The sequence below is a fragment of the Ambystoma mexicanum genome, chromosome 10 (assembly GCF_040938575.1).
Source record: "Ambystoma mexicanum isolate Mex_15411 chromosome 10, UKY_AmexF1_1, whole genome shotgun sequence".
Classification (NCBI taxonomy): Eukaryota; Metazoa; Chordata; class Amphibia; order Caudata; family Ambystomatidae; genus Ambystoma; species Ambystoma mexicanum.
In genome coordinates, this window is record NC_090932.1 from 646,369,513 (window position 1) to 646,393,042 (window position 23,530).

General features: G+C 46.0%; 1 protein-coding gene across 4 annotated transcripts in view; it reads left to right on the forward strand.

Moving 5' to 3' along the window:
- The window catches only part of LOC138491614 (nuclear body protein SP140-like), a 3,009,150-nt gene that overhangs the window by 2,667,350 nt on the left and 318,270 nt on the right, over positions 1-23,530 (forward strand). For all 4 annotated transcript variants that reach the window (XM_069618235.1, XM_069618234.1, XM_069618232.1 and 1 more), the window contains 5 exons: positions 12,659-12,760; positions 18,231-18,302; positions 18,791-18,904; positions 19,306-19,436; positions 20,910-20,981. In XM_069618235.1, coding sequence (XP_069474336.1) covers positions 12,659-12,760; positions 18,231-18,302; positions 18,791-18,904; positions 19,306-19,436; positions 20,910-20,981 — 491 coding nt within the window. The remainder of the gene's footprint in view (positions 1-12,658; positions 12,761-18,230; positions 18,303-18,790; positions 18,905-19,305; positions 19,437-20,909; positions 20,982-23,530) is intronic.

Below are 23,530 nucleotides of genomic sequence, written 5' to 3' on the forward strand. Positions count from 1 at the left end.
TGAGACTACTCAGGGCACCAGATGCTGGACCACTAGTGGCCTGGGCCATGGCATCACCCACTGATGCTGGGACAGCAACTTTCACTGCATGCCCCTTACCCTTTGGGACAGGGACAGCAGCTGCCACTGCAGGTCCCTGACCCTGGCAGGGCCAGCAGCTTCCCCTGCAGATCCCTGACCCTGGCGGTTGGGGACAGCAGCTTTCGCTGCATGTCCCTTACCCGTGGGGACAGGGACAGCAGCTGCCACTGCAGGTCCCTGACCCTGGGGGGGCAGCAGATTCCACTGCAGGTCCCTGACACTGTGGGGGGCAGCAGCTTCCACTGCAGGTCCCTGACTCTGGGGTGGGGGACAGCAGCTTCCACTGCAGGTCCCTGGCCAGGGGTTGGGGGGCAGCAGCTTCCACTACACATTGGCGGCCACCTTTCCCTCTTGGGGCTTTTCCACTCATGGTCGAAGTGAACAATGGAAGGAATACCAAGCAATTGTCCTGGGCAATTCGAGTCAGGGTGCAGTGTACGTGATGGAAGACGTACTTCAGTGGTTCAGCAAGGCTCAAAAGTACCCCTGGTGACAAAAATACAGGATGCGTAATGCACAGGCACCCCAAAAAACTAAAAATATGCGTACGCGAGACCTCGATAGCTTCTGTAAAAACAAAAAGTATTACGTGATAAGCTGCAGCACCCAGCAACACAAAAAATGCATACATGAAGCCCGGAAAGCTACTGTAATGGCACCAATGGAGATGCCCGATACACAGAGGCACCCAGAGTATGAAAAATGCGTATGCAAATCACTGTTAGCCTCTGAAAAAGAAAAGTAGACGCACGTGTGCACGGAGGCAAATCCCCCAACAAAATAAGAAGTTCGTACTGTCCCAGAAGTAAACGAATTGCGTGGCACCCCAAAATCGCAGTAATCCACCTGTCCATCTACTCCCAATCGCACGTATGGTCTAATTTGCTTCTATGCGTACCTCTATATACCCGATTCTGGCATAGTGAACACCAGCGCGCAGCGCGTGTCACATAAGTTACACGCTCAGGGCCTTTCCTTGGATTTCATGTGTAGGCACTAATTTCGAACGTGCAAAGTAACTGTCACTCTGTTTCCGGCTGCCCACGCGTTAGACATGGAAGGCCCAAGCTCCTGCCTACAAGCCTTTAAACCTGCCTCCTACTGCCGAGAGCTGCATCCTACTGAGCCATCTGCTGCTGTCTGCCCACTGTGTGTGCCTGCTGCCCAACTGCGCTGCATTTTGAGTGCCTTCTGTCCAGCCATTGCCAGTGCTCCTGTCCTTGGCCCTGTGACCACCTCAGCTGATTCACCGGACTCCCAACATTCCATACCATCACCACCGCTCCACAGCCCATCTCCAGGACCACCTTGCCCACCCACACCTGCCTCGGGGGTTGCCATGTCAGCACCATCATCATCTGACTAGATTGGCAACCCCATGGCAGTGAGGAAGAGGGCTGTCAACTTCACTGCCAAGGAAGTTGAGATCCTGGTGGAGCAGGTCCTGGGGAATTTTGATGCCCTCTTCAATCCATCAATGCCACGCGGCAAGGAAGGACGTCAGTGCATCTGTGACAGGATAAGGGATGCCATCAATGCAGAAGGTGTAGCATCCCGGACTTTCAAGCATTTGCACAAGTGCTGGGAGGACCTTAAATCCAGGACCCATAGCAAGGCCCTGCGCTTCCTCCAGACCGGTGACACCATAGAGGGACGCAGGTGTCCGCTGAACATCACCAACATACAGGTCCTGGAGAAGTTTTACTCGGCGCTACTCACCCAGGTCTGGGAGTTGCACCAACTTCTGGAGTCGTCTGGTGAGTAGCCATGTGTTGCTATGCTCCACAGTGCATGTGCATGTTTCTTCATGTTGGGAGTGAGCACCTTTAGGCTTACAGCAAGTATGCTTCTGATACGAATGTCTGTGTACATGCCCCAGACAGTGCTCTCCATGTGTGCATTGAACCATATATACTTTTAATGAGATGCAATTTGCATTGTGTGTTGTACTGCTGCCTTTCATACCGTGCACATGTTTTGTTACTTGTGTCACAGTTGAGGTAGTATTGGTCACGTCATGTGCATGCATGTTGTTCATGAGTATGGGGAAAAAATGGGAAAAAATGGGAATGTGTGACTAGCCATCACTCATGGCTGGATGCAACACTTGCATTTCAATGTCTGACGTAGTCATGTTGCGGGCAAGGAGGTGGGCTGCCATCCTGGAGGAAACTTGCAGGGAGGCAGAGAGGATGGAGAGACATATGCTGGAGGCCCTGCAAGTCCTCCAGGAAACAACGGAGGCCCGGCTGGGGGAAGTGGACACAGCACTGGATGATGCCCTGGCGGAGAGTCTGAGCAACAGACTATTTGAACATTACTCCCCTTTGTTACTATATATAGTTATTTTGGTGTAGGTTTCCTTTTTTATTTTTTTTCCAACTGACTATTTGAACATTACGTCCCTTTTTTTTACTGTATATAGTTATTTAGTTGTAGGTTTCCCTTTATTTTTTTGGTTTTTCAGCTGAGTTTTGGGACATTACTTCACATTTTAAATTGTATATATTTATTTTGGCATAACAAGTATGTTTTTACATGCACAGCTTAATTTCTGGCTTGTGAAAGTATGATGTAAGTATTTATTGGTAATATATCTTTTTGTTAGTCCAATTCCTGGCTTCTTGCTGTTCATTTGGGTGTGGGCCTGTTTGCTATTTCTATTTTGGGGCCGTACTTCTCTCCATTGGGAGTAATGTGTCTTGTTGCATACATGTTTGTATATTGTTGTTGCTGGAATGGTTGGCGATGGCAGGATGCACAGGTGGCTGACAGGTGGTGGTGTGTCAAGTAGACAGATGGGTGTGCACTGTCTAATAGTATTCCCTTTGACCTGTGCTGCATCACTCTGTGTTTGGCTTTACTGTGGTTGGGGTGGAGGGAGGTGGGCTGACTGTGGGAGTTTTCCATGGTCACTGTCATAGCACATGACTTTGTTATTGATGTGTAACACACATGTCGTGGGTATCTGGTATTTCCATCTAATTTCTATACATCGAATGCCTACCCATCAAAAAGCATATTCATTGAATGAATTTCGATGGATAATTTCAATGGATAATTAGGGTTAGGGTTAGATTTGGGGTTGGGGTTAGATTTAGGGTTAGAGTTAGGGTTACATTAAGGGTTAGATAAAGGGTTTTATTTAGGGTTACAGTTAGGATTAGGGTGGGGTTAGGGTTAAGGGGGGATTTGCGTGGTGGTTGGGGGGAACCCTCCACAATATACAATAAACACGATACGTTACAAGGAGCTGGCCAGTGTGAAATTTCAGCACTGGACGGCTCCATGTAACGTTTTAACGTTAAAAAAAATTAATCGAAATGCTATCTTTTACATTTAAAAGTACATATCCATAGAAACTTGTCAATTCCTATATTTGATGGACAAGTTTCGATGGATATGTACTTTTATTGCAAAAGATAGCATTTCGATGAATCTAGTTTCAATGCATTTCTTATGATGCATTTCAATTTCGATGCATCATTTCGATATCTGGTTTCAGTCTGCAGGCTTACTTCACTGTTCAGTCCACGGACAGCCCTCCGATTGGTCCAGAGGATATCGTGATGTCCGTGGACATCAGATACGCTCACTGATTGGATGATGAAAAGCATGAGGTGCATCATATTTTTTTTAAATGCCCCCCATGTTGGTTTCGTGGACTGCTTCCGTTGTCCGCGAACATCACTGTAAAAACACATTAAAAACCACAACATTGCACTTGTCAACCTAATGAAGCAATCTCTGGGGAGGTGAGGGGTGATGAGGATGGGATGGGATATGGTTATGAAAAGCCAGAAAACTGGCGGTTATTCATCTCAGATGTCCGCGAATGGTTCGGACACAGCCCATGTCAGATCGGGGGGCATTCATACATATTTTTGCATTCCCGGGTTGGTGAATAGATGTTTTTGGATGGCATATAACTTTGGCGCCACTCAATGAAACTCTATGAAATGTTGTGATATTATTTTAGACGTGCCCTTGAATGGCTCTACAATGTATGGTGCTGTTTTGCCAATAGGGAACAAATTAGCGGGGGTCCCAAAGTATTTGAAAGGCTTATAAGTTCAGTTATGTTTCATGGACCTGCACAAAAATGTGCAAAATATTATAAGAGCCAGATTTGAATGTTTTTGCAAAGTTTGATGGGATTTTGTGAAGAGGGGGCAAAATTAGAGGGGGGTTTCATAGGTTTTAAATGGGTTATAACTTTGTTGCCATTTGACGAATGTGTGCAAAAGATTTTTGAAAGATTATAGACCGAACTTAGAATTTTCTGCAAAGTCTGAATGGATTTTGTCAACTGGGAGCTAAGTTATATGAGTATTTTATGTACGTACATTTTGACACTTTTCAAAAATAAAACATGGATGGATTTGCAGGAAAGTTGTGCAAAGAGCATTGGCAAGGACTTGAAAGCATGATTTTGCAAATGTGTCCATGTCTTATTTTTTTAAAAGTGTCATAATGTAGGTACAAAAAATAGTGATATACCATTGGTGACTGAGGTATAGCCGGTGGCCATGGGCAGTGGCCAGATTGTCTGAGTCATGGCCAAAGTACATGACTCAGATAATCTGGCAACTGCCCATGACCTCAAGAGACTAGCAATGGGGTTAAATTGGGCATGGCCAACAGGGACTGGCTATATGGTGACGTTTTTCAAAATTGGTATAGGTTTGAATGGGACGATAAATTCTGCCCGTGGCTAAAATTCTGTATGTGGCTCCAGCCCAAAGTTCTGCACAGGATTGCATCAACAGATCGCTGTGACTATCGCTGCATAGACTCCAAGACAATGCCAATCAGCAGATAATTACCGAGCACGCCGACCCAGGTGCCCACGTGGTCACCAGGCCACCCCTTGAAATCATTGCCCACCTTTATTTGTGACCATAGTGGGACAAGATATTGGGATTGGATGCTGGGCTCATTTCCACAACCTCGAAGCAATGACTGGCCCACAATCCACATCCCTTGAGAAAGACTCTAGAGAGTCGAATTACGTGTTGGCTGAGTTCTAACAATAAATATAGCATCAAGAATGGTTTTGAAGACTGCTTTATTATGACAACAGTTATGTATTGAATAACCCAGTGCTGAGGTGAACAAGGCTCACTCTCCTATTCCAAACCTTACACTTGAAGAAGGAAGGGCACCTTCACAAAAGAACTGCATCACCGGCAGCTAGGTAATATGTTTGAAGTACTAGATGAAGTGCAGTGACCTACCCATTTGACCGCCCTGCAATTACTTGATAATCATGTACTCTGATTTGATTATTGGGGCACTCTGATTTGATTATTGGGGCATGGAGCATGGCCGAACCCTAGGTTTGAACGGGAAGAAATATTTTGCTTGCGGCTAAAGCCTGAAGTGCTGTACTGAATGACAAAAAACCTGCACAAGGGGCATCAGTAAGGTTCTGAAAGGATGCTTTAGCTAATCTGTCCTGTGTTTTATTTTTTTGAAAGTGTGTAATTGCAATTACAAAATATTGTGATATAACTTTTCTGCCATGGGCAGTGGCACAAAAATAGTGATACAAGTGTGGTGCATGGACAATGGGCCTGGCCCTTGGCAAGGACGAATGCCTACTTTGATTGACTTATGGGGCATGCGGCATGGCCAAAGCCGTAGGTTTAAATGGGAAAACAAAATGAGCTTGCGACTGCAGCTCGGAGTGCTGGACAGGATTGCAGCGAAGTTACGGGCATGCGGTATGGCTGAAGCTGTAGGTTTAAATGGGAAAATAAATCTGCTTGCGGCTGTAGCCCGGAGTGCTGGATGGGATTATAGCAAAGTTGTGCGAGGAGCATCAGCAAGGACCTGAAAGCATGCTTTTGGAAATCTGTCCTGTGTTTTACTTTTTTGAAATTGTCGAAACATAAGTACAATAAATAGTGATATAAATTTTCTGCCGTGGGAAAAGGGTCTGGCCTTAGGCAAGGACAAATGTCTAAAAGGAATTATTAATAACTTATACAGTGATGTAACATTATGAAACATTTGTACTTATAAAAACCTATTCAATTGAAAGACGTTACGGTTAAGATGTACCCCACCCTTGGGAATCCTCTGCCCCAGCAGTTAGCTAGTGGCATCCCATTTTAGGATCCTTTGGCACTTCCCTCCTGGGCTCCCATGAGCACTTGTCTATCCGTATTGACCCTTTTATGTATGCACTTCCGTCACTGCACAATGCATATGTGCATTTATAGAAGCACTATGTAAAAATGTTTGGTGTATGTATGGGAAATGTAGGTGCAAAAGATTTGTAGAAGTATCAGGAAGGCCATCTTGGGCCTACGTCACGCCCTCCGACCATGACGGAAGATAAGAAGGAGGGAAGGACCCTCTTCAGGCCCTGCACCAAATGCGGGCTACGGAACGCCTTTGTGGAGGACACACATCTGCAGTGTCTTTACTGTCTGCACCCGGACCACATGGAGGTGAAGTGCGAGATATGCCTGGGCATCTCAAAGAAGACAATGAAAGACAGGCACAGTAGGCTGGTGGCATGGCTCAATTTGAACAAGGCCTCTGCCCTGTGCTCTGAGCAGGGTCATGCCTCGCCCAGGACTGGCCGGTCTGAAGAGCGGTCTTCCTCTGGGAAGAGGTCAAAGTCCTTTGAGGTCACCCCATCCAAGATAAGGCCAAGAACCGCAAGTCCGATTCCACCGGGTTCGCCGCTGATGCAGGTCCCAGGTTGCATAGGCCGCGATCATTATCCCACTGGAACCGACGAAGATGAGGACTTCGTCCCGGCAGACAATGAACCACCACAGCTGGAAGCCCCTCATAGAGTTTATCCACCTGACGAAGTGGGATCATTCCACTCGAGGATCTCCAGGACCTCCTAGCTGTTATAGCTGGTGCCCTAGAGGAAAACAGGAAAGGGGGCTTCTTGTATCAGTGATGAGAATCCAAGATGAAGACAATCATGGCGGTGCCCTTTCTGGACAAGATTTGGGAGGCCGGCCTAGCCCTCATGAAGAACCCATGCATGGCTCTAGCCAAGTGAGACAGGTTGGAGAAGAAATATAGGGTGCCGGACTCCGCGCCCAAATGCTTGAGGTCGCAACCGTCACCTGAATCGGTAGTGTCGGCTGTCGCACGGAATTGTTTGGCTAATCCAGCTTCATCGTCATCAGTTCCTCCGGACAAAGAAGGGAAGAAGTTGGACACCATGGGGAAGAGAGTAATTTACACAGCAGCATCCACGATCATGGCAGCTAATGTTCTGGCTTCTTGGCCCAATACGACTGGGAGCTTTGGTAAAAGCTGGGCGTGATCCGGGAATTACTCCAAGACGACAAGAAGATGGAAGATCTCGCCCTCTTTCAGGAAGGGGAAGTGTTGTCGGACCATGCCATTAGGTTTGCAGTGGACATCACCAGCACAGGTTTCTGGCAGAAGGGAAACAGAGTCTGCCTTCATTGGCAGGGATGGTTGAAGGTCACAAACTTTCATCAGGATATTCATGCAAAGGTGCTGGACATGCCCTTCGAGGGAGAAAATCTGTTCGGGAAGGAAGTCGACAAATCCCTTCAAGCCATAAAGACAGATACAGCACTCTTCAGCAGCAACGCTCGTTTTCTTTTCGCTCCTCCAGCGGTAAATCGAGCAGATCATCCAAGGGATTCTCCACATCATACATACGGAAAACCTCCCCGATCCTCCACGCCGGAAGCCTACAGAGGTCGCTCCCAGGCCTATGGCAGTGGAGGTCAGCATCGCCGTAGCCCGGAGGGCACGGTGCTGGCACCCAAGCAAGCCTAAACCGGCCAAGACGTCGGTCACCCACTTGTGCACCCTGGTGGGAGGCTGGCTGACAAGGTTCATCAGTGAGTGTAGAAAGATCACCACTGACAGATGGGTGCTGGACGCTCTCACCCAGGGACACACCTTGGAGTTCCAACACAGGTGCCCATGTATTCCACGTCAGGAGCTTCACATTCCTCAACTCCTGGAAGAAGTGCGAGCCATGTTACAGAAGGGGTGATATAGCTCCTTCCCCAATAACTCTGGGGCTCCGAAGTCTATTCCAGATACTTTCTGGTAAGAAAGAAGACAAGGGGTTGGAGATCCATCCTGGACCCTTCACCGTCTGAAGAAGTACATAAAGTCCCAAAAATTCAGGATGGTCCTGTTGCAGCACGTACTTCCATGTCCCCATCCACAGGAACCATCGAATGTTCCTACTGTTCCTACGGTTCATGGTACAAGGCCAGCACTACCAGTTCACGGCCCTACCATTTGGCTTGATATCGGCCCCAAGAGTGTTTACGAAATGCCTGGCCCCGGTGGCGGTCCATCTGTGTCTGAAGGGCATACACATATACCCATACCTGGATTATTGGCTGATACGTGCCCGCTCGTGGGAGCACATGAAGGCTACCGTCCGACTACTGATGGAGCTGGGATTCTCCGTTAACTATCTGAAGCCCTACTTGAAGCCATCGCAGAAAGTGCTGTTCCTCGGTGCCACACTCAACATAGTGACTTACCTGGCTTAGCCCTCGGAGGAGAGGCTAGCAGCCATTCAAGGGAAGGTGCAACGTCTGTCGTCGGGGAAGACGGCCACGGTGCGGGCCATCAAGTCGTTGCTTGGCATAATGTCGCCCTGCATATACCTTGTACATCTCTGCAGGATGCAGATGCGACCCCTACAGGAATTCTTGGACACACATTGGGTGCATGTGTCCTGGAGGTTTGCGGACAAGATCCCACCCAACGAGGAGTTCTGGCAGGTGATAGAATGGTGAGGGGTGCACTCCCACATCACCCAGGGGATGCGATTTCAGACCCCACCATACCAGGAGACGATCACCACGGATGCCTCTCTGGAAGTTTGGGGGGCTCACACCGGACATCTAAACGCCAGAGGCCTGTGGCTTCCGGAGGAGAAGGAACTGCACATCAACATTCTGGAGCTATGGGCAGTGTTCTGGGCCCTCAAGTCTTTCCTACCATCTCTGAAGGGCAACGTGGTGAGGATTTTCAGAGACAACACCACCACCATGTTCTACATCAGGAAGCAAGGGGGCACTCGATCTGCAGTGGTCTCCAAGGAAGCTCAGGACTTGTGGCACTGGGCTGTCGGACAGGGGCTGTTCCTCGTCCCTCTCCACCTGGCAGGCATCAAGAACACCATTGCAGACTCCCCCAGCAGGGCACTGTGCTCCTGCCATGAGTGGGAACTTCGTCAGGATCAGCTGGACCGCCTGTTCATCAAATGGGGCAGACCGCCAAACAACCTTTTTACCATGGCAGTGAACTCCAAATGCCAGAAGTTTGCCAGCAGAGTCCACCAACCGAGGAGCTTGGGAGACACGTGTGAGAGAACGCTCTGCTTCCAGTGGGAAGGTCTGTTTCTGTATGCTTTCCCCCATTTCCTCTCCTGCTACGTGTCATCAACAGATAATGTTGATGCAAGATGATACTCATTGCCCCGGCATGGCTGAGGCATATTTGGTATCTGGACCTACTTAGCCTGTCAGCCTTGCCTCCAGTCAAGTTGCCGGTACTTCCGGATCTGCTCGCTAGAGAGGGAGGCCCAACCCTTCATCATGACCCAGGATCGCTGAACGTGAGGGCATGACTCCTGCAGCCTTAGAGTTTGGAGGTTATGAGTTGCCAGCGGACTGCACAGAGGTCCTCGCAGAAGCCAGGGCGTCATCGACTCTAAAGTGCTGCGGCTATAAGTGCAAGTGTTTTGCTATATGGTGCCGGTCACAGAAGATTACCCCTATGAGGGTCGCTGCTCCACAGATCCTTCCATACTTGCTGTCCTTGCAAAAGCTTGACTAGCTCACGCATCCATCAAGGTACACCTGGCGGCCATCTCACACTACACCAGATCCCCTAGGAGATCCTCGATGTGGTCCCACAGACCCGTCAAGGAGTTTCTCAGGGGGCTTTTCCATTCTTTCCCGCGGTGAAGGCTCCTGCCCCAGCATGGGAACTCAGCAAGGTTCTGACGAGACTCATGGGGGAACCTTTCCAACCTATGCATCAAGCCCACCTCAAGTTTCTCTCGTGGAAAAAACAGCTTTCCTTGTGGCCATCACCTCTGCCAGACGTATGTGTGAGATCCAAGCCCTATGCTGCAAGCAACCATATCTGACTTTCCATGAATTGAGGGTGGTATTGCGTATGCACCCCTCTTTCATGCCGAAGGTTCTGTGTAACGATCACCTTGTATTCACAGGGACACCACCCGACTGGTGTGGAATGTTTCTGGGACCGCTGCACCTTCCCCGGGGACTCGCGCTGCTGAGGGCTTGTTATGGAAGACAGGAGTTCGGTTTTAGCTACCACACCTTCTCTCGGAGACCACCTTCCCCGTGGTCCCCTTGCGACCCCCCCTTGGAGCCCTTCTCACCTTGTGTTTCGATAAGGTGCGCTCTCCATCCTGCCATGTTGAGCAGGGGCGCGTCGTAGCTGGGCACTGTTCCGCCAAGTTACTTCACTGGCGTGGCCCGGGAGTCCAGACCGGCTGCGACTCCATTCTTGAGGTAAGTCTCTAGTCTGGTTAAGAATGAAAGTCCGTAATTGTAGTTGCTCCAGTTGACCTTCTCCTTCTTTCCGTTGATGCAGAAGGGGTGATGGAGACATTGAGCTGATATAGAGGGCTGAGCTCGAGAAGGTAAGAGAAAGCGCAGAGCGCGGCACTATGAGCGTCCTTTGAATAAGGCTAACCTGTGCTGTCTTTCCTTGCAGGTCGCCGAAAGGTTCCTGGAAGAATGTGGCCAGATGGAAACAGGGTGTAGGATGGAGGATGCCCGTACAGCGGTAGACTTCCAGGAGAATTGGGTAAGTAAGCGGCACCTGGAGGCGATGGAGTAGATGGATGGTTGCTTACTAATTGTCCTTTTCTTGTCTCTCCTCCCTAGGATGTTGCCGGAGGAAGATGACGAATTCCAGGGAAGAATCCGGATTGATCGAGGAGCAGGATGCGGAACAGGTAAGAATGGATAACGTGGTTCTTCTTCTTCTCTCGCCAATGCAGGCCCAAAGATGCTGAGCAGGACCCGGTGAACGTCACGCTGCTAGAGCAGAATAACGCGAAGCACATGTCTCAACTCGGGCGTGGTTTAAATAGTCAGCAGGTATCCAAGGTGCCTTTGGGGCGGCCACGCCCTGAATGCTAGACTGCACGCTGCAGTTCCACGTTGATCCTTGTGGGGGCAGCCATGTTGGTCCATTGCCCAATGGAAACTTCATCTGCGATATGAGCCTGGTGCCAACGGCGCCAGGACTGGCTCCAGGGCAGCCGAGAGGGGCACGATTGGGCCCTTGGGGCCTTGCAGAAATACTGTGACGAGGACCAGAGGCCCCGAGTTCCCCGGCCAGGGGTTAAGGTTGTGACATTAGGTTGGAATTCCACCTCAACAAGCCCTTGGTGTTGCCTGTTTTCTTCCCAACATCTTTGTTGCCGACAGAGAGGGCCTTGCAATCGCTGGACGTTGCTAGTGCCTTGAAGTTCGACATAACATGCACAAAGAGATTTTGGGAGACTTCTCCATTGTTTGTGAGCTTTGGTACTGTAAAACATGGGAAGGCCTTGTCCAGGGCTTCCATTTCAAGGTGGCTCTCCCGCTGCATCATGCACTGTCATTGGCTGGTGAACTGGCCTCTGCCAGGCCGTCCGAGAGCCCATTCCACCAGAGCGATCGCTGCGATGATGGCGTTCCTTTCTGGTGTGCCCCTGCATCCACAGGGATTACAGGTAGGAGTGCAGAGTCGGCCAGGAAGTGCTACCCAACATGTTTGCTTGGGTGAGTCTGTTCCAGGGGTAAGTGTTGATTGTTTCTGTTTAGCCTTGCCACCTACAATGGTTGTGTAATGTTGTACTGCTGTATATTCGTTATTCATGAGTATGCGAATCCAAGCCAGGCCCCGTGCTGGGGAAGGTTTAAGTTACTTACCTGTAACTATTGTACTCCAGCATGGGTCTGGCATGGATTCTCATGCGAACCGTCCCTCCGACCCCTCTGCGGCTCTTCTTGGTCATACTGCCACTTTACGTACTTACCAAATCTGAAGATGGCTGCCAGAGGCGGGCTTAGGGAGAGTACTGTCATTGGATGGGCGCAGTATGACTCAGATAGCAGTGATTGGTTTAGAGGAGAAACACCGTTTTTAAGTGAAACTGAAACTGTTTTTTTCTTTTTTTCGAGGATTCCTAGCCTGACGACGGGGAATAGTCATGAGCATGTGAATCAATGCCAGACCCATGCTGGACACCTTATCAGTGATGTAATCAATGACATTTGTGATGTTGTCTTTCATGTACTGGGTGTTTGTCTTAGCAGTGTACAGTGGTGGTGCGAGTTAAGGTTGTTTTGCTTACTTGTAGTCATAATGTCCTTTTAACAAAGTTTTTGCATTGAATTTCATAGCTTTTTATTAGTGCAACTTAACCATAAAGTCCCTTTAACATTATTGAGCGAGAGAGAGACTGTTTCAATGTTATTCTCTTATTTGTTAATGTACCCATTATATGCCCATCCCTCACCTCTCCCTGCATGCACCTACACTTCATCTTCCACTTTTTGTCTCCCAGAGGTGGAACTTGGCAAACACAGGAAGGTGCGGAAACCCCCTACCACCTCCAAAACCTCAGCACAGGCCCGACAGCAGGGCAAGAGGAAGGCTCCTGAGGAAGGTAACCCATCACTAAGAACAACCTCTGCTGGCAGAAGAAATGTGCCTCTGTTGCAGATCAAGTCTTTTTGCGGGAGATCATTAGGTTGGAGAAGTAAGAATTGTGTTAATAAGGATAACGTTTGCTTGTGGGCAGGTGATGTCCCGCTGTGGTGGGTGTTCATGGGGAGGGCAGGAGGGCCCTCCACACCATATCATTAACCATGCGCATGTGATATTAGGGTAAGCCCTTATTAAAATTCACTACTTCTTTTGGTAACATGTGACGCAACGATCTCATCAGACACATTCAGCTAAACTGCCAAAAGCGGCTAAAAGCTTACATGCGCGATGGCGCCCCCGATTTCCCTTCCATGTCGGATGCGTCCCTTGATAATAAACTCATGGCGGAGTCCCCTCAATCAGTGACGGATTCAAGAGACAGGGCCTGATTCACAGATCGTTTTGCTATGGGATTGCGCCATGATAAAATGTTTCTGTGAATAGGCCCCACCGTCTCAATAGAGATTGTAAAGGATGCTGTTCACGATCAAAAAATTCCTGAGGTAGCAAATGTCTGCCTTAGAACAAGCACATTATTGAAAACGGATTTACTAAACACCCGGTCCCTAGTGGGTCATGCGAGAGGTAGTAGACTACATTCTGTTGGCTGACCTGAATATTATGCTCTTGACCGAAATCTGGCTGTGTGAGGCCACTTTACACTTTTTACAACTAGCCACCCCTGTGGGTTACAGAGTCCTGCACTCAGACCAGACAGGGCAAAGGGGGCGGGGGTGGCAATAATTTTCAGAGAACGTTTTAATTTCTTTCAATCTAGTACACTGATAATTGATGCTTGTGAGGGCCTATTGGTTAAACTTCACTTGAGCCCTGCTACCACCTTAAGTCTCCTCATCCTCTACCGTCCCCCAGCCACCCTGCCACATTTCCAAGAACAATTCCTGGCTTTTTTAGGCTCTCATATAAAACGACATGCCTCACTCATAGTGGCTGGAGCTTTTAACCTGTGGGTTAATGATCCCGCTGAATTAGAGGCAGGTACTCTGCTAAACCTTTTGGAGAGTGTAGGCTTCAAACAATGTGTTACCGTCGATACTCACCAAGGAGGTAACACATTGGACCGGATACTATCCAGAAATCAAACCATTTCTTCAATTGATGTTAAAGCATGTTGCTGTTCAGACCACTACTTCATTTCTTTCTCGATTGTTACATCTGGTCATGTTATAGAGAGAGTATGCACACGTTTAAAACCCACTCTGCGCAGATCTAGTCATAACGCCTCTTATGAGGCTTTTACATCCATTATCTCCTCCCAACTTGCGGCTATTGAAGATTATGGCTCATTGGAATCCTACACTGCTCAACTACGTAATATCTTAAATCTTGCTTTCGATAAGTTAGCAGCTGTTAAATCCTGTTATGGAAAGAAAGAGGCTCACCCTAGTTCTAGCCGTTTTCCTCAGATGTTTTGGCGACTAGGCAGCTCAAACGGGTGCCAGAAAGAGGATGGCGGGAGGTTACAACAAAAATACCTTGGCCCTATATAAAGAGGCAGCCAAGTACTATAAAGATGTCATCCTGGGAGCAAAAAAAGCTAAAATGGAGGAGCACATTCAAGGAGCTAAATCTAGCACCAGAGAGCTGTTTACCATCCTGAATGGGCTTAAGGGGAAAACTCAGGAACCACAGTTAGTAGTGGATGATGCATGGTGCCATAAAATACACTAAACCTTTGTGCAAAAGGTTAAACAGCATCAAGGGACCACCCCCAAAAATCTGTATATTCATCATACGGCCGGTACAGAAACTATGACTGTTCGCAATGAGGAGAACAGTGACGCTGATGTCTTCTCGTTTGAGCAGGTCACAGTTGAGGCATTATTTACAATAGTTGAGAAGCTCAAACTCACCTCATGTATCAGTGACATACCCCCTGCATTAATGTTTAAAAATTATTTCCCCAGTATAGCCACCTCAGTTACATCATTTATAAATTGATCCTTCCAGGAAGGGAAAGGGAAAATAGGAAAGTTCCAGCATGGATCACTCCCTCTATTAAAACAGGAAGGCTTAGATCTACAGGAACCATTGAATTATCACCCTATAACGAATGTCCATTTGCTTCTAAAGATTATTGATAAAGTTGCTCGTATGCAATATGATGCTTTTGTTGAGGCGAAGGGCCTTTTGTCCAATGGACAATCGGGTTTCAGGAAGAATCATGGAATGGAAACCGCATTGGTGGATATTAAATCTACTCTAACTGGAATTGTTCGTCAAGGACGAGCGATTTGGTCGATCACGATAAGTTGGCGGACAGGTTAATTGAGGTGGGCAGATGTTCTAAGTTAGCAGCAAATTGGTTTAGATCTTTCCTGGGACCCAGGAGAGCTAAGGTAGCTCGGGGGGCCTTTAAGTCAGAAGAGGTTGCCCTCTGCTGTGGCGTTCCTCAAGGATCCAGTGTGTCTCCGCTTCTATATAACATTTATTCAAAGCCTTTTTTTCAATCTCCTGGCCGGTCTGGGTGTCAAATATGCAAATCATGCAGATGACACCCAGATTGCCCTGGAATTAACAAGCTCCTATGAGGCAGACTCACTGCTAGTTGCCAGAGTATTTGATGTCATCAAGGCTTCGATGAGAAACAACTTCTTAGCACTAAATAAGACAGAGATCTTGATCTTTGGCAGTGTGGCCAAACTTAAGACCCTAGACCCCCAATACAAAACTTTCCTAGTCGGAGGGGCTACTGTTCAGGTTTCCAGTCATGTTAAGACATTGGGAGTGGTCTTTGAATGTCGCCTGAATTTTAATAAGCGTGTAGCCTATCTGAGTTCTAGTTGCACGTACACAACCCATCTGTAATGGCAGATTCAACCATATCTCTCTGAGGCTAATAGAGCTCTGATAGCAACAGCGACTATTAACTCTGGGCTCGACTACTGTAACAGACTTCTGGTCGGCACTACCTTGGCCAACTTAAAGAAACTGCAGACAATCCAGAACGGGGCTGTCAAAGCTATTTGTGGCATAAGACGCAGGGACCATGTATCCAACGCCCAGAGGAAACTACACTGGCTCCCCTTTCATCAAAGGGTCCAGTTTAAAGCATCTTGTGTGGTGTATAAATGCCTTGCTGGCACTGCCTTCAGGTATCTTCAGGCACGTATCAAGAGACTGCTATATAGACGAACATTGCGTGCAAATGACAAGGATCTCTTACTACAACCACGTTTCAAACTGAAGAAATACGGCGATCTGAGCTTTAAAGCAGGGGGCCCAAGGATAAGGAACGATCTTCCATCACCGATTAGGCAGCTGCCGTTGTCCGCCCAATTCAGGAGAGCCCTCAAAACCCACGTGTTTGATGGAGGAGGAATTTAGGTTCCTTCTCTTCCCTTTTCAACCCATTTCCCAGACTGTAACTTCACTGCAACCTTGCCATTTCTGGCTTTTCTGTTTTCTGTGGGCGACTTGGCACCTCATAAAGGTTTAATGGAATAGAATAAAATAGAAGCAGTAAATGGTTTATAGGTGCTCTGTTCCATCCATGGGGACGCGCAATTGGGTCGTCTTGTTGCAAAAAAACACAGAACCTTCAAAGTGTCACATATTGGGTCTGACAAATGAACACGAACTGAAATCGACAGTTATTGGTTCCTAATGTTCACCAACATTTCACAAATTTCTGGGTGAACCAAAGAGTGAACAAACTAAGGCGTAGACAGGGTGGGGCCTGAGCGGTCAAGGCCCACCCAAAAACTGTAAATGCCCACTGAGCAGCACTGTGTGGGCATTTACAGATGTTAATCTCACTTTGGTGGGCCCAATCAGCATCTGGCCCCACTTGTTAGAAAATCCTGGCTACACCGTCACATGACTGGCGGAGTAGTTTTGTTTGAGTTTCATGGCTTCTCCATACACACAGTAGTCTCCCACTCAAGCCTGGCGCTTCAATAGGAGAATTTTTCGGCAACCCTAGGGCATCAACAGCAGAGTAGGATTGAGGGGCTCCATTTTGGCTTTAGATGGCAAGTGTTATTATTAGTTGGATGGATTTTCTTTCACGCATACCACTGGAGGTAATTACCACTGCTGCCAGCTGTATTTCCGAAACCCTACCCAATTCAAAGTGTCTCACTGTTCCATTGGTAATGGCAGTGGTATTGGCAGAATCCTGTCAGCGGTGTTTCAACAATACCACTTAATGTACTTTTGTATTCATTCCCACCCCGAAATTGATGGTGGAAATGGATAATGTAGTCATGGTTTAAATCACTACGGTACATATTTTTCAATGCACAAAAGGGTCATTTCTGACCCTTTCATGCATTAGATGGGTATGGTGGGAAGAAGACGGTATCAGTGATGCCCCGCCTTTCACCCCTTGCAGGGACTAATGTCTGTATTGATGGGAGGAGTTTGTGCTTTCCTTCTTGTCAGGAAAAAAAATAAATACAAATTACAGTAGCTCATTGTCATCTTGATCAGCCCTTCTGTGATGGAGGTAACATCCATATCAACATAAGGTGATATTAAAGTGTCGGTATTCACTTGGAATACCATGAACGGTGATAAACCCTAACTTTGACTTGGGAGGGCAGTAACATTGGAGGCATGTGGAAAATACCAAGGGTTTTTCCCATTACCTCCCAACTCTAAATGACCTCCAAATTCTAGCATTTTTTTAATGTGGGAGTGCCACAACAGCACTTTGCCTGAGGAGGCATTCAACCTTGCAATGCTCCCACTGTGTACAATAGATCCATGCAGCAAGGCCCTAAAGAAGAGGCAAACTGGTTAGCCACATACAGTACCAAGCCGCCGGCAGCAGTTCCTCATCCAATGCTGACTCTAGTTGAATGCCAGGCAGGCAAGACTGAACAGAAGCTCTGCATGTTGGGAGCGTGGCTTTTGCCAGCATGACCGACCTCATACTGAACCAACGGTGCAACACCAGTGGTATAGGAGGGGCCTGGTTCACTGTCCTTTTTGGGGTCTCCAAAACACCTGATGGACGTTCAAGAAAATGTCACACCTGATGGACGTTCAAGAAAATGTCACACAAGGTCCAATATGCAGAGGGTCTTCCTAAAATCAGGTGCACTTTAGTGAAGTCTTATGGAAATGTGGTGCTGCAGCGCAGTACCAGGTCGAGGGGAATTTTCTAAAAGGAGGAAAGAAACCAGGCCCATTGCAGGAGAAGGGATCTTGTTCCAACTAAATGGACTATACATAAGTGACTGTGTTGGAAGTATGAAAGTGATCAGACCTCTGTTGCACGGGCTTAGCCAACAGCTTCACTCCGCGCAGTGCTGCTTCGCCGTGCCTTTGTAAGTCCATGATGAAATTCTCGCACATTGATTGGTTGTTTGTTTCAAAGGTTGAGGTTTGGTGGCCTTGCCAAATGCTTCATTTACAGAAACTATTGTTTTTCGATCGTTTGTGTGATTTGGACCCCACAGGGCCACCGCCAAAAGCAAAATCAGAGGATCGGCAGGAACACCTGGATCTGCCACGATTCCCTTTACCAAACAGTGAGTTGTGCAAAGCCCTTCCCCACTTTTATTAACATTCTTTAATAGCATGATTGGTGAACTGCCTAGTTTCACATTTCTTGCCATTTTCCAAACAGCTGATGCTACCACCTCATTAATCTGCCTCTCCCTTGCTGCACAGCCGGCTAAACCTTTAATTAATCATCAAAACACCTCACCTTTATTAATTGCACTGCAAAATGGCACACCAAATCCCCCAGCTCTTTTATTTTCACCCCTTTTGCACACGCCCATAACGTTAATTGTGGACACATACCTATTTCCTCATTGAAGATCAAATCCCCTCAACACCTCTCTCGGAGGCAATTATGTCGTGCCCCCACGCCGTATAATTGGCAAAGCATGTATCCGCATAATCCCTGTAAATTCGGATATGTTTCATTACTTCTGATTGGTCCTTTTGGAGCTCTCGTTTCCTTCCACCCAATGTAATGCCATCTCTTTTCCTTGCTCTATTACACTTGCAGGTATCCAGACGGTGTCTGCCTCGGTTCAGAGGGCAGTCACTGTGTCTTCCTCCGAGAATCCAGGAACCTGCGGGGCCGTCGAAGGGATTCTCATCAAACAGGTGTTTGAATCAGGTAGATTTCTATCAGGTACGCACTCAGCTGCGTGCTAATCCAATATTCATCTAAATACTCATATCACAAAGTTGAATCAAGTGCACCTGTTGCAATTCTTAAACATGTTCAGTAAGCCAAGCAGGTTGTTGTGGACGAGGTGGAGCCTGATCTACCATTAAGACCAAAGTGTGATTACGGATTGGGTGGATCTCCATATATCCATATTAAGCTGGTGGGCCAGTTAGTAAATCAGGTCACTCTCATCCAGTATAGACCTGAGAATGTTATTACACATGTGAATGCAACTGACGCAGACCTATTGTGAAACTTTTCTTGCAGGTGGGCATGACATGAGTTGTCCGTCAGGTCATGCGATTTGTTGCATGCTGTGATGCCACCTCTGTTGTCTTCTTTTTCAGGTGGATCAAAGAAATGTTTTAAAGTTGGTGGTGAGTTCTACACCCCAAGAAAGTTTGAAGATACGGCAGGAAGGCACAAGACTCGCAACCTGAAGCCCGCCATTAGAAACCGCGCACCGGAATGGGTACAGGTCCGTGCTGCAGATCAGGGTTCTCCTCATAGCACTTACTTTATGAGGGGACTAGCAGATGGAGAGTATGCCATTATTACCTTTATGTGAGCAACAGGGTAAATTTAAAGAATGCAAGATATTCCACTTATGGCATGGGTCAGGATTGGGAGTGACACAGGAGGACCAATGAGTTTGTGAATGGAAAGTGCACATTTCTGAGCAGGCCATTGAAGATTATTTGTATGTCACGAAATTCATGCTCCCTGCAAGGAAGATTATAGTTACTGACTGTAAAACAGGTACACGAAAAGGCATTTCATGGGAAGGTGAGAGTCGTACAGGTAAAACCATTATCCTCATGTGGGAATGTAGGACTAAGGTCCCATAGATATAAAAAAAATCAACATCGTTCTTCACCCAGTATTAGCAAAAATATGGCTATTCATATTATCGGTTGTTAGTTGAATGTGTAACTTATTTCTTCCATCCAGATGCTCCCACTTAGTGGCAAACGTTTGCGATCTACAAATCAACAAAATATCGATTAAAATAAATGCATGTCAGGGGATAATGGAAGATTGAGAATTAAGCAGTAGCAGTCATAAAAAAGAGATTGCAAGAAAGATAAAGGTGATCTTGAGCCAGTCTAGGGAAAGTAGATGTTGACAGACTTGCCTATTCACCAGGCATGCATAATTGCGAGTATTGCTAAAAATACAAAACTTTGCATGTAAACTACAGATGTGATAAGGGAAACCATCAAGGGTTAATACACATCCAACTAGACTTGAAAGAAACACAAACCCAATCAACAGCAAACACAAAATGTATGTAATATGCCAGCATAACAACCCAAAGCAATGTCAAGGACTTAAAACCAGACCAAAATACTACTCTTAAGAAAAATAACAGTTTAATTCTATATCCCTTACTTAAGACACCTGGCCACTGAACATATATTATCATCATTTACTAAAATATAACTGCCTGATGTGTTAGCTTCTCTTAGCTACCAAACTAGTTTCAAATATGTGGTATGTGTTCCCAACACGTATTTGCTATGAATGGACGTGTCATTTACACTGCTTTTTATTTGTTTAAACAGAAATCATTTTAAGGGCATGTGACCAATCAGCTAAACCCAATAATAATTGTATTTTGCTTTTACTTAGATCTAGTGTTTTGATAGTTGTAGCTCTAGATGATTCCAAATTTACTCAGTGATCCTATTTAAATTTATGACAGAATCTAACGAGGCTGCGAATGAATGGTAGCACTTTCTCGTAACATGGCAAAGGGAGATGAGCTAATTGTACCCTAGATAGTGGCTCTGCTGAAATGTGCACAGCCCCTTCCTTTGGCCTTCTTTCTTCTGAAGAAAACACAGTCAAGCCGTGCAGCCCCTCAATAACCTTATATGTTCATTTCTAATGTCACCAATAGTCTACATTCCTCAACCAGAACCCGTCTTATTTTTCCACCCCACTTTAGAATATGAAGCTAAATCCAAAGCATCAGAGCCAACCTGCTGCTGCTCCGAACACAGATCCGGCTACCCATCAGGTAACAACACTGGCATGGGTGTGAGACTGTTTCTGAAGGTACATTCGATAGGGGCACAGGCCTTGGCTAGGACATATGCCTTTATCTTTTCTTTTATGAATGCGTGCCGGAAAAGGATGCTCCACAAATTATGATGAATGGTTTAGGAAAAAGAGACTGAAATAAAATGGCTTCTCCATTGAATATAAAGGTAAACGTAAGCCCATGTGTAGATGTATGCATCTTTTCTCATATGGACGCAGTGCTCCTAGTCCTTATATTCGACCTCTGTGGCATCATCACACTAGAAAGCAACCATCAGTAGCATCTCCTCATTATCTCAGCTTCTTGGTGTGAACAGTAGCCTTGCGCAAATGGTGGCCTCAACATTTCAGATCACGTGGTACTCCTGTGTGGGGTAGGTAGTAGGATCTAAAAGAAAGAAGTAATCTGGCAATACCCTACAACAAGGAGCCACTGCTCAAGTATTTGCCACACACAGCTTTGCTTTGAACCGTGAGGATGTGGGCCATTCCACAGAGAGAGGAGTTAGAAAAGCAGCACAGGAGGACTTGAGATGGGCTAAAGCATGTTGTATCCATAGTTGAGCAGAAAGGAGAAGTCGGAGTGTGGAGGACGACACCCAATATTTTTAAAGTGATGTTTTTTGTGTGCTTGGTGAGGAGTCCGACAGCAGGAAAGGCAAGAAACATTCAGTTTTGTGTGCCACCTTTTCCTCTATGTCCCTTGCACTATTTTCACTAGTTTCACTGCAGTATTGCCTCGTCTCAGGAGGATAGCTCAGGGGCCACGGGCTCGCCTTGGAAGCAAGCATGGAGCCACACAGGTCTGATCTGCGGATCCGTGCTTAGAAACCTCTGTGTATTAAGCGCCTTATAAATAACCAATTACAATTACAAATTGGAGGCTTTGATATGCCTCCAATGGGAGGCACAGGAAAGGGACATAACATACTCTGTGTGGAGAAAAGACACACGCAGCATGCAGGTTTCAACTCTGGTATTGGATTAAGTCATAGATTGCTGAAGCTCATGTACCCGCCGTCGACCCCATGCACAGGCATCAACAGTTGTTGTGAAGCTCAACATTTCTTTCCTTTAATGACCAGTGTGTTGCAGTTTGGCCTATCTCCATTCATGGTTCAACACTGAGTTCAGAACCCTCCATTCTCCAAATGGATGGTTTCACTTAAAGTATTCAATTTATAGGATCCTAATCACATTGTCTTCACTTTGCTCCTATTACCCGGGGCCAGAAATAGATTTGCAGTGAGTAAGTCGTAAAGATGTCCTCAACAGGATTTTTGAAAGTCAAAAAGTTAAAATTGTGTATGAGTTTTATTTTATGTAAATGGGTTTATAGGTGGCAAGAGGATAGATGGTTGAGTGCTGCATTACATGAGTTAGCTGTTTTGTAGTCTAGAAATGGGACCATCTGATTGGGTGCTCCCATCTTGCTCAGGTGCTTAAATTATACAACAGGTATTCTTATCATTTGCACAGGCTGTCCGACAATACACCAGGTATTACATCATACACCCAAGTAATGTGACCACATGCCCTATTACTGCTGTATATAGCAGTAGTTAAGGGGAGGGGGGGGGGTCTTTTTCCAATGTTAATTTTTTGACAGGTGGGAACGCCCCCTGGTTGTCATTATCACCACCCCCCCCCGATATGGATTTGATTTCTTTTTTATATGGAATTTGAGATTAATTCATTTTTTATAAATGTTTTGATATCAAATGTTATATCGATTTGATATCCATTTTATATAAACAGACATATAAAGTGTGTGTGTACTTTGGTACAGTTTGATAAATGAGTTAGACGGCGAGTGTTAGGGTTTGGTGATGTGGCGATTATGCAGGATTGGGTGGTGCTGCGTGTGTGAGAGTTTGATAGAGATGGAATATAAAGCCAGGCAGATTGGGTGACGTCACGCATTGCTAAGAGTTTTATAAATATAAATCTAGGTGTGCTAAATGATGTCACAACTTAATAGTGGTTTTAGAGAGCCTGACTATAATTCTAGGGTGATCGGCGACATGATTTTATATAGATTTTATATATTTGTACAACAAATTTTATATAAACTTCATATTATATCATTTTTATATACCAAAAATATTAAAAATAAAAAAATCTGATATTAAAATGATATCAGTCATTTTTTATATCATAATACATTTTTTTAATATCAATTTTTTGATATCAACATTTTTTGATATAACAATTATGTCAGATCTTGTATATCAAAATCAATTTTTGTTATATCACATGTTTTTTTATATCAATATGTTTTGATATCAAACTTATATCGGATATTTTTCTATCCAAATACATTTTTTCATATCAACATGTTGTTTATATCAAAAATATAATTTATTATATAAAAAAATAATGTTGATATTGAAATGATATCGGTCATTCTTTACATCGCAATTCATTATTTTTATATCAAAATGTTTTTATATACAAAATGTATTTAAAAATAGCGGAACTTATATATGACAATTATTTTTTTATATCAAAATTTTGAGGTGTCAA